Genomic DNA, 12,082 nt, shown 5'->3' on the forward strand with positions numbered 1-12,082 from the left:
GATAATTGGACAAGGATACTGACTACTTGTTACGAAAACCCAGTAACAGGCTGGATGCTAGAAGGGCAGTCCTTTCTAGTATTCACTGGAGATCTCTAAGCTTTTAGAATCGCGTTTTTTGTAACATTCATACTTTGGGGTGTCTTTCACGGATTAATTTGATTTCCATTATTTCTTATGGGGAAAATTCATTCGCATAACAATGAGCTCTCAGGAACGGATTAACCCTTTGTCGGGCAGGTCGTTATGCGGGGGTCCACTGTATATCCTTTTAATTTTTTTTTTTTTTTTTTTTTTTTTTTCGTTTAACAAGTCGGCTGTCTCCCACCGAGGCAGGGTGACCCAAAAAAAGAAAGAAAATCCCCAAAAAGAAAATACTTTCATCATTCAACACTTTCACCACACTCGCACATTATCACTGTTTTTGCAGAGGTGCTCAGAATACAACAGTTTAGAAGCATACACATATAAAGATACACAACATATCCCTCCAAACTGCCAATATCCCAAACCCCTCCTTTAAAGTGCAGGCATTGTACTTCCCATTTCCAGGACTCAAGTCCGACTATATGAAAATAACCGGTTTCCCTGAATCCCTTCACTAAATATTACCCTGCTCACACTCCAACAGATCGTCAGGTCCCAAGTACCATTCGTCTCCATTCACTCCTATCTAACACACTCACGCACGCTTGCTGGAAGTCCAAGCCCCTTGCCCATGTACGAATTAATTGCTCTACCATATTGTATTACTTTTGTCACTACTACTACTACTACTACTACCACTAGTAAACATCGAAATGGTACCTCACTAGTATTGCACCTCACTCTGAGCCTTTATATACCCTCTGTGTCCATGTATTGTTTGTAATGGCTTGATAAAGCTCCTGGAGAGCGAAACGTTGCCACAATAAAATGTCACATTAGTTGCACTTGTGTCCTTTTACTTTACATATTGTCGGTAATTCTACCAACTTTATTACAATCTGTCGGACACCGCAACATAATGGACATTTCATGCAGACGTTATTTGGACACCCTCCTTCGTGCTCATAGTATACTTCAGCCATATCTCCTCTTGTTCTGTATCTTTCATGAGTGTAGGTCTCTCAATCTGTCTTTGAACCAAAATTTCCTCGTACAGGCATACCTTGTTAATATGGCAGGTTAGGCTCCAGACTGCCATCACAGTGAATATCGACTTTTTTTTTTTTTTCACTTGCCAGTGCATGTAAAAGCCTAAATACATGTTTACACTATCAGTTATTAAGTGCGCAATAGTGCCATGTCTAAAAAAAAAAAAAAGCAAAAGCAAAAATAATTAAAAAAGCTCAAGTACTGTACGTATTGCTAACCTTAAAATAGTTTTTTCCTTTGCTTGTGGTGACTGACAGATGAACATTTTAGAAGAATTAATTATCGAAGGAAAGCTGAAGGGGATAGTGGAGCTTCATCATCCGAGACTTCAATGAATCGTATTCTCTTTGCTGGTGGAGAGTCTTGCCTTGATGTTAATGGCTGTTGAATGGTATGGTTACTTGCTGCCTTGCCTCTCTGTCCTCATAGACTGGAAGAGAGTTATGGCCTTGCTCTGGATTAGGCCTTGGCTTTAAGCAGATCTTGCTCTTGGGTATGGGAACTAAATACTGTAATGGGGGGTACGGGACCTGATCTCTGAACAATTTGCAGTTTTTTCTATATATAAATATGATAAAATCCTTATGATTTTCTTTCAACTGTTTTGTTCCTGTCTATCCATACGTAAAGCACACCAAGCTGTTGACATCTTGTAAAGTCATACTGGTACCTAATAGGACTGGTGGTGGTGATTTCAGTAGTCTGGCAAAGGGGTATGGGGATATATTGGGCAATCCATTCGGGGTGTGTAATCATAAAAATAACCCCTGGCTTTTAGGAACATGTAGCTAGTTTGATTGTCTATCCAGACTACTAAAACTTTCTCCACATCAGCAGTAAGGCTGTCTCACTTTCTTATCACTTTCGTGTTCATTGGAGGAGCACTTGTAATTTTTTTCAAGAACTTCTAATTTGAGGTCACTACTGTGGTAATTGTTTGCCTTGTCAAGCCTAGCTTATGGCTTATCTCGGCATTCAACATGCTTTTCTCATTAAGCTTGATTTAAAGAGGCTTGTGACTCTTCACTAGCATTAACTTAGGAGTCATTGTACTGTTATTAATAATTACAATAACAAAAGTCAAAAGTTTGAATACTTATTGCCAGGATGACAGAGCATGAAGTTCACAAATGCTGTAAACAGAACGAGTGTGGATAACAAATTCGTACTTGTTAGCTGATGTGCGCATCACTTCTGAAAATAATAAACATGAATGTAATTGAAAAGTGCTGTATTAGTAAGGTATGCCTGTATTTTGAATTTTATCTGGAGAAAAGTCATTTGGAGCATGGAGACTAGAATGACACTGCTTAAATTTTATTTTATTTTTTATTATCACACTGGCCGATTCCCACCAAGGCAGGGTGGCCCGAAAAAGAAAAACTTTCACCATCATTCACTCCATCACTGTCTTGCCAGAAGGGTGCTTTACACTACAGTTTTTAAACTGCAACATTAACACCCCTCCTTCAGAGTGCAGGCACTGTACTTCCCATCTCCAGGACTCAAGTCTGGCCTGCCGGTTTCCCTGAATCCCTTCATAAATGTTACTTTGCTCACACTCCAACAGCACGTCAAGTATTAAAAACCATTTGTCTCCATTCACTCCTATCAAACACGCTCACGCATACCTGCTGGAAGTCCAAGCCCCTCGCACACAAAACCTCCTTTACCCCCTCCCTCCAACCTTTCCTAGGCCAACCCCCTACCCCGCCTTCCTTCCACTACAGACTGATACACTCTTGAAGTCACTCTGTTTCTCTACATGTCTGAACCACCTCAACAACCCTTCCTCAGCCCTCTGGACAACAGTTTTGGTAATCCCGCACCTCCTCCTAACTTCTAAACTACGAATTCTCTGCATTATATTCACACCACACATTGCCCTCAGACATGACATCTCCACTGCCTCCAGCCTTCTCCTTGCTTCAACATTCATCACCCATGCTTCACACCCATATAAGAGCGTTGGTAAAACTATACTCTCATACATTCCCCTCTTTGCCTCCAAGGACAAAGTTCTTTGTCTCCACAGACTCCTAAGTGCACCACTCACCCTTTTCCCCTCATCAATTCTATGATTCACCTCATCTTTCATAGACCCATCCGCTGACACGTCAACTCCCAAATATCTGAATACAATCACCTCCTCCATACTCTCTCCCTCCAATCTGATATCCGATCTTTCATCACCTAATCTTTTTGTTATCCTCATAACCTTACTCTTTCCTGTATTCACTTTTAATTTTCTTCTTTTGCACACCCTACCAAATTCATCCACCAATCTCTGCAACTTCTCCTCAGAATCTCCCAAGAGCACAGTGTCATCAGCAAAGAGCAACTGTGGCAACTCCCACTTTGTGTGATTCTTTATCTTTTAACTCCACGCCTCTTGCCAAGACCCTCGCATTTACTTCTCTTACAACCCCATCTATAAATATATTAAACAACCACGGTGACATCACACATCCTTGTCTAAGGCCTACTTTTACTGGGAAATTTAGCTAAACATTATGAAAAAGATACAGATATTTCTTAACATTTCTAAATACATATACAGTGGACCCCCGTTTTTCGTCTGGTGCGGAAATCGTACAATTTGGATTCCGACCACTCTTATTGGCGAAATTTTCCACCGGGTTTCGTACTTTCACTTGGAAATTGTCCGTATCAGGCACATCCACCCACCCGGGATGCCGCTTCTCACGAGTACCAGACTCAGTCTGCCTCTGTCTCTCATTGAGTGAGCAATACTCCGTGCATTCATCCATTGTTTTTTGTGCTTATTTATTGGTTACAACTGCGAAATAAGCCACCATGGGTCCCAAGAAAGTTCAGAGTGCCAGCCCTTTGGTAAAGAAGGTGAGAAACACTATAGAATTCAAGAAAGAACTTGTAGCAAATTATGAGATACCAGAAACAGAGCTCTCTGTACAGATTTTTTGTGCAACAGGGGTACAGTGACTCAAGCTGGTCCTAGTGCCAGTAAAAGACAAAGAAGGGAAGTAACCCTGGTAAGGGCTTTGATACCTGAAGTCCTTATGGAGTGGGATTCCCCTTCCAAACAATAACCTCAACTCCCTCTCCCCTCCTCTCCTTCTTCCATACGCCAACACGCATCAATAAAGGTATGTAATGTTCATTTATTAAAATTAGTCATTTTTATTTATTTCTCTTTGTTTTCTGTATGTTAAACTATTGGAAATAAATGGTATAAAATACCATTTATATTTCCATGTTAAACTATTGTTCTCTATAATTTTTTTTTTTTTTTTTTTAATAATTTTTGGGTGTCTGGAACAGATTACAGTGGACCCCCGGTTCACGTTATTAATCCGTTCCTGAGAGCTCATCGTATAGCAGAATTATCGGAAAGTGAATCAGTTTTCCCCATAAGAAATAATAGAAATCAAATTAATCCGTGCAAGACACCCAAAAGTATGAAAAAAAAAAACTTTTACCACATGAAATATTAAGTTTAATGCAATAGAATATTTACAATAACAATAATAACAATAGAATAATCACAATAGAATAATTGACACTTACCTTTAATGAAGATCTGGTGATGATTGATGGGATGGGAGGAGGGGAGAGTGTCGAAGTTTTTAATGTTTAGAAGGGGAATCCCCCTCCATTAGGACTTGAGGTAGCAAGTCCTTTTCTGGGGTTACTTCCCTTCTTCTTTTAATGCCACTAGGACCAGCTTGAGAGTCACTGGACTTCTGTCGCACAACATATCTGTCCATAGAGGCCTGTACCTCTCGTTCCTTTATGACTTTCCTAAAGTGGTTCACAACATTGTCAGTGTACAGGTTGCCAACACGGCTTGCAGTAGCTGTGTCAGGGTGATTTTCATCAAAAAAGGTTTGCACTTCAAGCCACTTTGCACACATTTCCTTAATCTTTGAAGTAGGCAACTTCGTCAATTTCTCTATCCCCTCCTCCGAAGCGGTTTCCTCAGGTCTGGCCTCTTGCTGTTGAAGATGATCTAGCAGCTCATCAGTGGTTAGTTCGTCATTGTCCTCCTGCACCAACTCTTCCACATCCTCCCCACTAACCTCCAACCCCAAGGACTTTCTCAATGCCACAATGGATTCCTCAACTGGCATAGGATTCCCAGGGTTAGCCTCAAACCCTTCAAAATCCCTTTTGTCTACACATTCTGGCCACAGTTTCTTCCAAGCAGAGTTCAAGGTCCTCTTAGTCACTCCCTCCCAAGCCTTACCTATAAGGTTTACACAATTGAGGATATTAAAGTGATCCTTCCAAAGCTCCTTTAGAGTCAATAGAGTATCTGTGGTCACTTCAAAGCACCTTTCAAACATAGCTTTTGTGTACAGTTTCTTGAAGTTGGAAATGACCTGCTGGTCCATGGGCTGTAAGAGAGGAGTGGTGGTAGGAGGCAAAAACTTGACCTTAATGAAGCTCATATCCCCACAAAGTCGCTCTGCCAAGTCTGTAGGATGACCAGGGGCATTGTCTAACACCAGGTCTAATTTCTTTTCAATTAGGTAATTTTTCACAGTGGGGGCAAATGCATGGTGTAACCAGTCATAGAAAAAGTCCCTAGTGACCCATGCCTTAGTGTTTGCCCTCCACAGCACACACAAATTAGCCTTGAGGATATTCTTTTGCCTGAATGCTCTGGGAGTTTCTTAGTGATACACCAATAAAGGCTTCACTTTGCAATCACCACTAGCATTGGCACACAACAGAGTAAGCCTGTCTTTCATAGGCTTATGTCCTGGGAGTGCCTTTTCCTCCTGAGTAATGTAAGTCCTGCTTGGCAATTTCTTCCAAAACAGGCCTGTTTCGTCACAATTAAACACTTGTTCAGGTTTCAATCCTTCAGCCTCTTATGTACTCCTTGAATTCATGCACATATTTTTCAGCTGCTTTTTGGTCTGAACTGGCAGCCTCACCATGCCTAATCACACTATGTATGCCACTACGATTCTTAAATCTTTCAAACCAACCTTTGCTGGCCTTAAATTCACTCATATCACCACTAGTTGCAGGCATTTTTCTAATTAAATCCTCATGCAACTGCCTAGCCTTTTCACAAATGATCGCTTGAGAGATGCTATCTCCTGCTATCTGTTTTTCATTTATCCACACCAATAACAGTCTCTCAACATTTTCTAACACTTGCAATCGCTGTTTTGTAATCACATTTGCACCTTTTGCAAGAACAGCTTCCTTGATTGCCATTTTCCTGCTCACTATAGTAGAGATGGTTGATTGGGATTTACTATACAACTTGGCCAGGTCCGACACACGCACTCCACTTTCATACTTTGCAGTTATCTCTTTCTTCATTTCAATGGTCATTAGCACCCTTGGTCTCGATGTGTTGGCACTAGAAGCTTTCTTGGGCCCATGGTGACTTATTTTGCAGAAACAAGCACCAAAAACAGTGATAATATGGATAATATGGAATGTACTGAATGTATCCTTAGATGCGCGCACACTGGCTGGCTTGTAAACACTGGCACACATGGGGCAATTCAGGCCACATGTGGGCACATCTCGTACGAATCGTATCGCGTACCGGGTTTTGTAACGGGAACCGAGGCAAATTTTTTGCGATATAATGCTTCGGATACCGGATTTATCGGTTACCGATGACTTCGCGAACCGGGGGTCCACTGTGATTTGATTTACATTACGTATTTCTCATGGGAAATATTACTTTGGTTTTCATCCATTTTGGATTTCAACTGACCTGGAACGGATTAAGGACGAAAACCAGGAGTCTACTGTATAAAGTAATGCTATTGGGTGGGTTATTCCATATTTTAGGTCTGTTTGCAATTTGAATTAAGCCCTATATGTATTAGGAAAATAAGATACTGTACTTATTTGTATAAAGCCCTTGAGTTGGGCTATAGCTCTCCAGGAAGAGTGTAATTTGGATTAATATTAAAATGCCTACATTTTTTTTTTTTCAACAAGTCGACCGTCTCCCACCGAGGCAGGGTGACCCAAAAAGAAAGAAAATCCCCAAAAAGAAAATACTTTCATCATCATTCAACACTTTCACCTCACTCACACATAATCACTGTTTTTGCAGAGGTGCTCAGAACGCAACAGTTTAGAAGCATATACGTATAAAGATACACAACATATCCCTCCAAACCGTGTTTGACGTATATATACTCAAATTCTAGCGGCTTCAAATCAAGCAGGAGAAAGCTGGTAGGCCCACATGTGAGAGAATGGGTCTGTGTGGTCAGTGTGCACCATATAAAAAAAATTCTGCAGCACGCAGTGCATAATGAGAAAAAAAAAACTCCGACTTTGTTTTTTAATTAAAACGCCAACTTTGTGGTGTATTTTCTTATAGTATTTATTGTTGTATTCTTGTTTTCTTGGTCTCATTTGATAGAATGGAAAACATATTATAGAAATAAAGGTAATTTTGATTGGTTTTACTATGAAAAGAACCTTGAAATGGAGCTCAAAGTAGGGAAAATGTTTGATTTTTGCCAATGTTCAAAAGTTAACAAACGATGTCATTGTCCAGTAAATGTCCAACTAGCCATTCTAATATGCAGTCATGAATGGGTTGACATTATTTATACAATTATTACAATATTGCAGTAGTCTGCATAACAGTAAATCTTCTATTTTTTGTTTGAATAAAAATTCAAAATAGAAAGCAAGAGTAATATCAGAGGGGCCTGGAGACATGACTGATGAACAAAGAAAATGTTATTTTAGAGCCAGGAATGTCTGCATTGTTCATTCTGGACCCTATTTTGAAATTTGCATATTTCTTAATTTGCATGAAATTGGCCAAATTTCAAATTTCTGACCACATTATTGGGTAGTTGAAATCGGTAAATGGGCAGTTTCTTGTACTCAATCGATAGAATAAATGGAGTTCTTAAGAAATAGCTACGAGTTTGGTCGCCTGGAACAATGGAATTAGCCGAAAATAGGGCTCAAAGTGGGCAAAATCCCTGATTCGTAAATATTGCCGAGGTTGCTAAATTTGCGAGAGCGTAATTCCATAAGTTTTCCATCAAATTTCATTCTTTTGGTGTCATTACCATCAGGAAAAGATTCTCTATCATTTCATAAGAAAGCTTTTTTCTTTTTTTTTCCCGACACCAGGAGACGCCTCAGGATTTGGGGTTGTGACAGTCAAAGGGTTAGTATATTTAATAGCATTGGTAAATTTGATACGTCTTTCTCAATGGCGTCACTACCCTCAATCAGATAGAAGCTACCTAGATGTGGCAGAAGTGAGAGGATAATGAATATCTTTAGAAAGAGATGTAGAGAAGAGTGTAAATATATTATACTCAGATATATTTATTTCCATTATTTTTATTTTGGATTTTTAATGCAATTTTCAGAATGGTATGGATGAGCTGATAACTGGTGATCCTGTACAGTCCCGAGTAACAGAAACCAAAGTCTTTGTTAGCTGAGGCATCTCGGGTTGTTCTCCATAGCTTGGTAAGTTTTTGTCTTGGCGGTTGTTCTAATGACTGTGCCATTTTTGTTGCATTATTCATGTTGGTGTAGAAAGATGTAGTGGAGGACGTAGATGTTACAGTCCATGTTGAGATACTTGGGAGTGGACGTTTCTGCAGATGGGTATATGAAAGACAAGGCAAATCATGGAATAGGTGAGCAGGGAAAAGTTAGGCGGTGTGTTGAGGCATCAGTGAAAATTTATCATTGAAGACAAAGGGGAAATATACCATGTTTTTGTAATTAGCTGATACCTGCTAATAATACCATGAAAATTAGCATAAGGCATTGGCTGTAAATGTTGCAGCTAGGAGGCTAGAGGCAATGGAATTGTCATGTCTGAGAGTAATGTTGAATGTGAATATTATGCAGAGAATTCAGAGTGTAGAAGTTAGAAGATGGTATGGGGTCACCAGGATATAAATCAAAGGCATAATTATGAAAATGGTATACAATACCAGAAAGTAGACGAGTAAGATGCATGTGCAACAGTTAGGTATCTTCATTGTTGAAATGTTTCACCTACACAGTAGGCTTCTTCAGTTGAATACAGAGGAAACAGTGAAAGCAGTGGAGAGGTAATGATGTGATCAGTCCATCACACTTGAAGAAATAGTTTTGAATTGGTCAGTCCCTCTGCCTGGAGAAGGGTTCAGCTGTATATGCTGGAACAAAGTGAAGTTGAAGCTTGGTAATGGAGCCTTGTGTATTGCCAAAGGTGAGGCAGTATATAAGGCTCCAACTTCACATTGTTCCAGATTATGGAGCTGAAGTCTTCTCTAGGCTAAGGGACTGACCACCTCAAAATACTTATTAAAGGTTGTTAGACTGATCATATCTTTACCTCTCCACTGTTTCTGTTGTTACCTCTATTCAACTGAAGAAGCCTACTGTGTAGGCTTCAGTTAAATTCAGAGGACACAGTACATTTTGCTCATCTATAATTCAAAAGGCTGATGAGGGAGTATTGAAGTGGTTTGGGCATTTAGAGAGGATGGAGTAAAGGGTGTTAAATCTGAGGATGAGTAGGGGTCATCCCAGGAATGGTTGGAAGAAAGAAGTAAAAGAGGTTTTGAGTTCTAGAAGCTTGCACATTCGTCATTAAAACCTGAGATATTTAAATAGTTGGCTGGCTGATGCTATGGTAACAGGCAGAAAGAGAGCCCCAGTAATCCTTGCTATGCACCTGACAGCTGATTTAAATATTTCTACAATTGCTAACCTTTTTCTCTCAGACTTAGCTAGGTTTGGTAGAGTATAGCTATGCATATGAAGTTACCATACCACAGGTGGGGACTGAACTCATGGCGAGTGAGTCATAAAACTCGAGGCCAGCACGTAAGCCACTGGGCCAGCTGGCTACAATAAGATTCATCCAGTTAGGTATATTTATACACCAATCATGTCATTACAATTTTGCAAGTCGTGTGTGGTTATGTATAACAGATGTCTTAGTATGGATATGTTAAATAACTAGGAATAGCATGGTTCAGTGTTTTATTTAGGCAAATTTGAGGGGAACATTACAGTGTTGGTGTCCATATTTATTAGGGTAGTTTGACATTAAGCCCATATTAAACTGAGCCGCCTTACACTAATTACTTAAATTACATAGTGCAGTTGCAATACATACTTGAGTCGATTTTCTTTTTTCTCAGAGGAAGGTTGACACGTGCCAAGCAGGTAACCTGCCATTCTGTCATACGAGGGTGAAAGATGGACTGGTGGCTGAAGCAGTGAGCTATTTTTTGGCAGTTTTTTTTCTTTTTTTTTTTCATTGTTTTCTTAGCTACAGAAGTGTCAGAAATAGCCCATCATGTCACTCGGTCACCTTCGGGCATTATAGTGTATGATGTATCCTGCTAATGGCACAGTGCTTTCCACTGGAGAAGAACCCTGCCTATTTGGTGTGTGTGTGTGATAGGTGTGAACTGGAGAAGTGGCATGAAATCAGAAAAGGCATTTTCATGAATTAGTATTGATCTCAAAAGGAAAGATTGTTTTTGTGTCAATTTTGCTCAAATTTAATAACCATTATGAAAGAATTGCACTAAGTGTACAAAGGAATTTATTCATGAAAAGTGTGTGATTGTAGCTTTAACTTGTGATTGAATGGTATATATTTCTATTTTTTAATTTGTTTACTGGATAATATATATATATATTTTTTCATTGTAGTTAAAACTAATTGCTTTGACGTTCCTAGAGTGCAAGAGCATTTATATGGACACATGGCATTTGATGAGTTACGGACTTTAAACCTATTACAGTACAGATTTTTCCAGTGTGTTAAAATTACAATGGATTGTTAGATGGTATTCATCAAAATACGTATACCATTCATAGTGTTAAAACAAAGTTGGTTAATTCCTTGACAAGTGATTTTGTTTTATCTTAGAAGGGAGTTTGTCTTGATTTTCCAGATATTGAAATGTAATTATATTACCATAGGTATTTCTGTACATGATGGAAATATTATTTATTAATATGTAGCATTAGTTAATTTTTTTATAATTTAGAAATATACATATGTATATATAGTTTTCCTTGATCTTCTAAGGTTATTGAGGTTTGGGGTTAAATACTTTATTTCAAATGATATGGTAGTTAATTTTTGACATATGTATGCCTAGTACATTTACTTTGCACATTAAAAGTTTTATTGCAGACTTTGAGAGAGTACTGTCTTCAAAGAGATGACTTGGTTTTAATTAATACAATTATTCAACTTAAAATCCTTTACATACCTCATATTAATGTTTTGAAGAATGTACAATTTCTAAAATCTCCCAGTTAGACCTCCTCTTTTGTACTTTACAGTTTATTACTGTGGTGACTCCCTCAGCAGGTGCTGGTATTATTCATAACTTATCAGAGACTCCGCTCTGGACCTTGCTGTCTTAAAATGATTGTTTTTGTGTCAATTTTTACGTCCATTCTAATGTCTAATTGCATCAATGGTAGCCTCACATTTTATGATGTACGTTACTGACACCTAAACTCGATTGTCATGCATTAGCATATGTCACCATAGATCATTTTGGGTGGGTTCATCGTTTAATTGATCAACTACAATCTTGAATCTTGAGTCAATATTAATGATCTGTGCCAATGTTGAAATCACTTTGTAGATAGAACTAATATTACTTTATTCCTTTTACATAAGTATATTTGTTGGAATTTTTGTAATAAAATATGTTTGTGTACTTCTTTGTTTTATTCTTCCCATTCATAGTATTGCTTATTCACTGACAACAGTTTATTGGTTTATTTAATTATACTACTCGCTCAACTATGTTTTGTGTAACTTCATAATATATGACAAAGGGAGCTCTTGGCTATAATGGCACTTGAAGCCTGTCGACTACACTAAGGTCATTAAGGAAAGGGAGTTTATTGCTATAATGGGGATGTAAAGCCTATCAACTTGTTCAACTAGACTAGGGTCAGTAAGGAA

At 38.7% G+C, this 12,082-nt stretch overlaps 1 protein-coding gene across 8 annotated transcripts in view; it reads left to right on the forward strand.

Moving 5' to 3' along the window:
- Window positions 1-11,830, forward strand: part of Nf-YA (nuclear factor Y-box A) — a 157,598-nt gene extending 145,768 nt beyond the window's left edge. For 3 of the 8 annotated variants that reach the window (XR_011394337.1, XM_070102779.1, XM_070102808.1), the window contains 2 exons: window positions 8,505-8,607; window positions 10,284-11,828. Coding sequence is in view for 7 of the 8 variants with exons in the window: in XM_070102779.1 (XP_069958880.1) it covers window positions 8,505-8,579 (75 nt within the window). In the remaining variant the exon portion in view is untranslated. Of the gene's footprint in view, window positions 1-8,504; window positions 8,608-10,283 lie in introns of all 8 variants that reach the window. The other 5 variants (XM_070102789.1, XM_070102791.1, XM_070102781.1 and 2 more) reach the window with 3 other exon arrangements.
- The last annotated feature ends 252 nt before the right edge of the window (window positions 11,831-12,082 follow it).

Source organism: Cherax quadricarinatus, chromosome 5 (assembly GCF_038502225.1).
Source record: "Cherax quadricarinatus isolate ZL_2023a chromosome 5, ASM3850222v1, whole genome shotgun sequence".
Lineage (NCBI taxonomy): Eukaryota > Metazoa > Arthropoda > Malacostraca > Decapoda > Parastacidae > Cherax > Cherax quadricarinatus.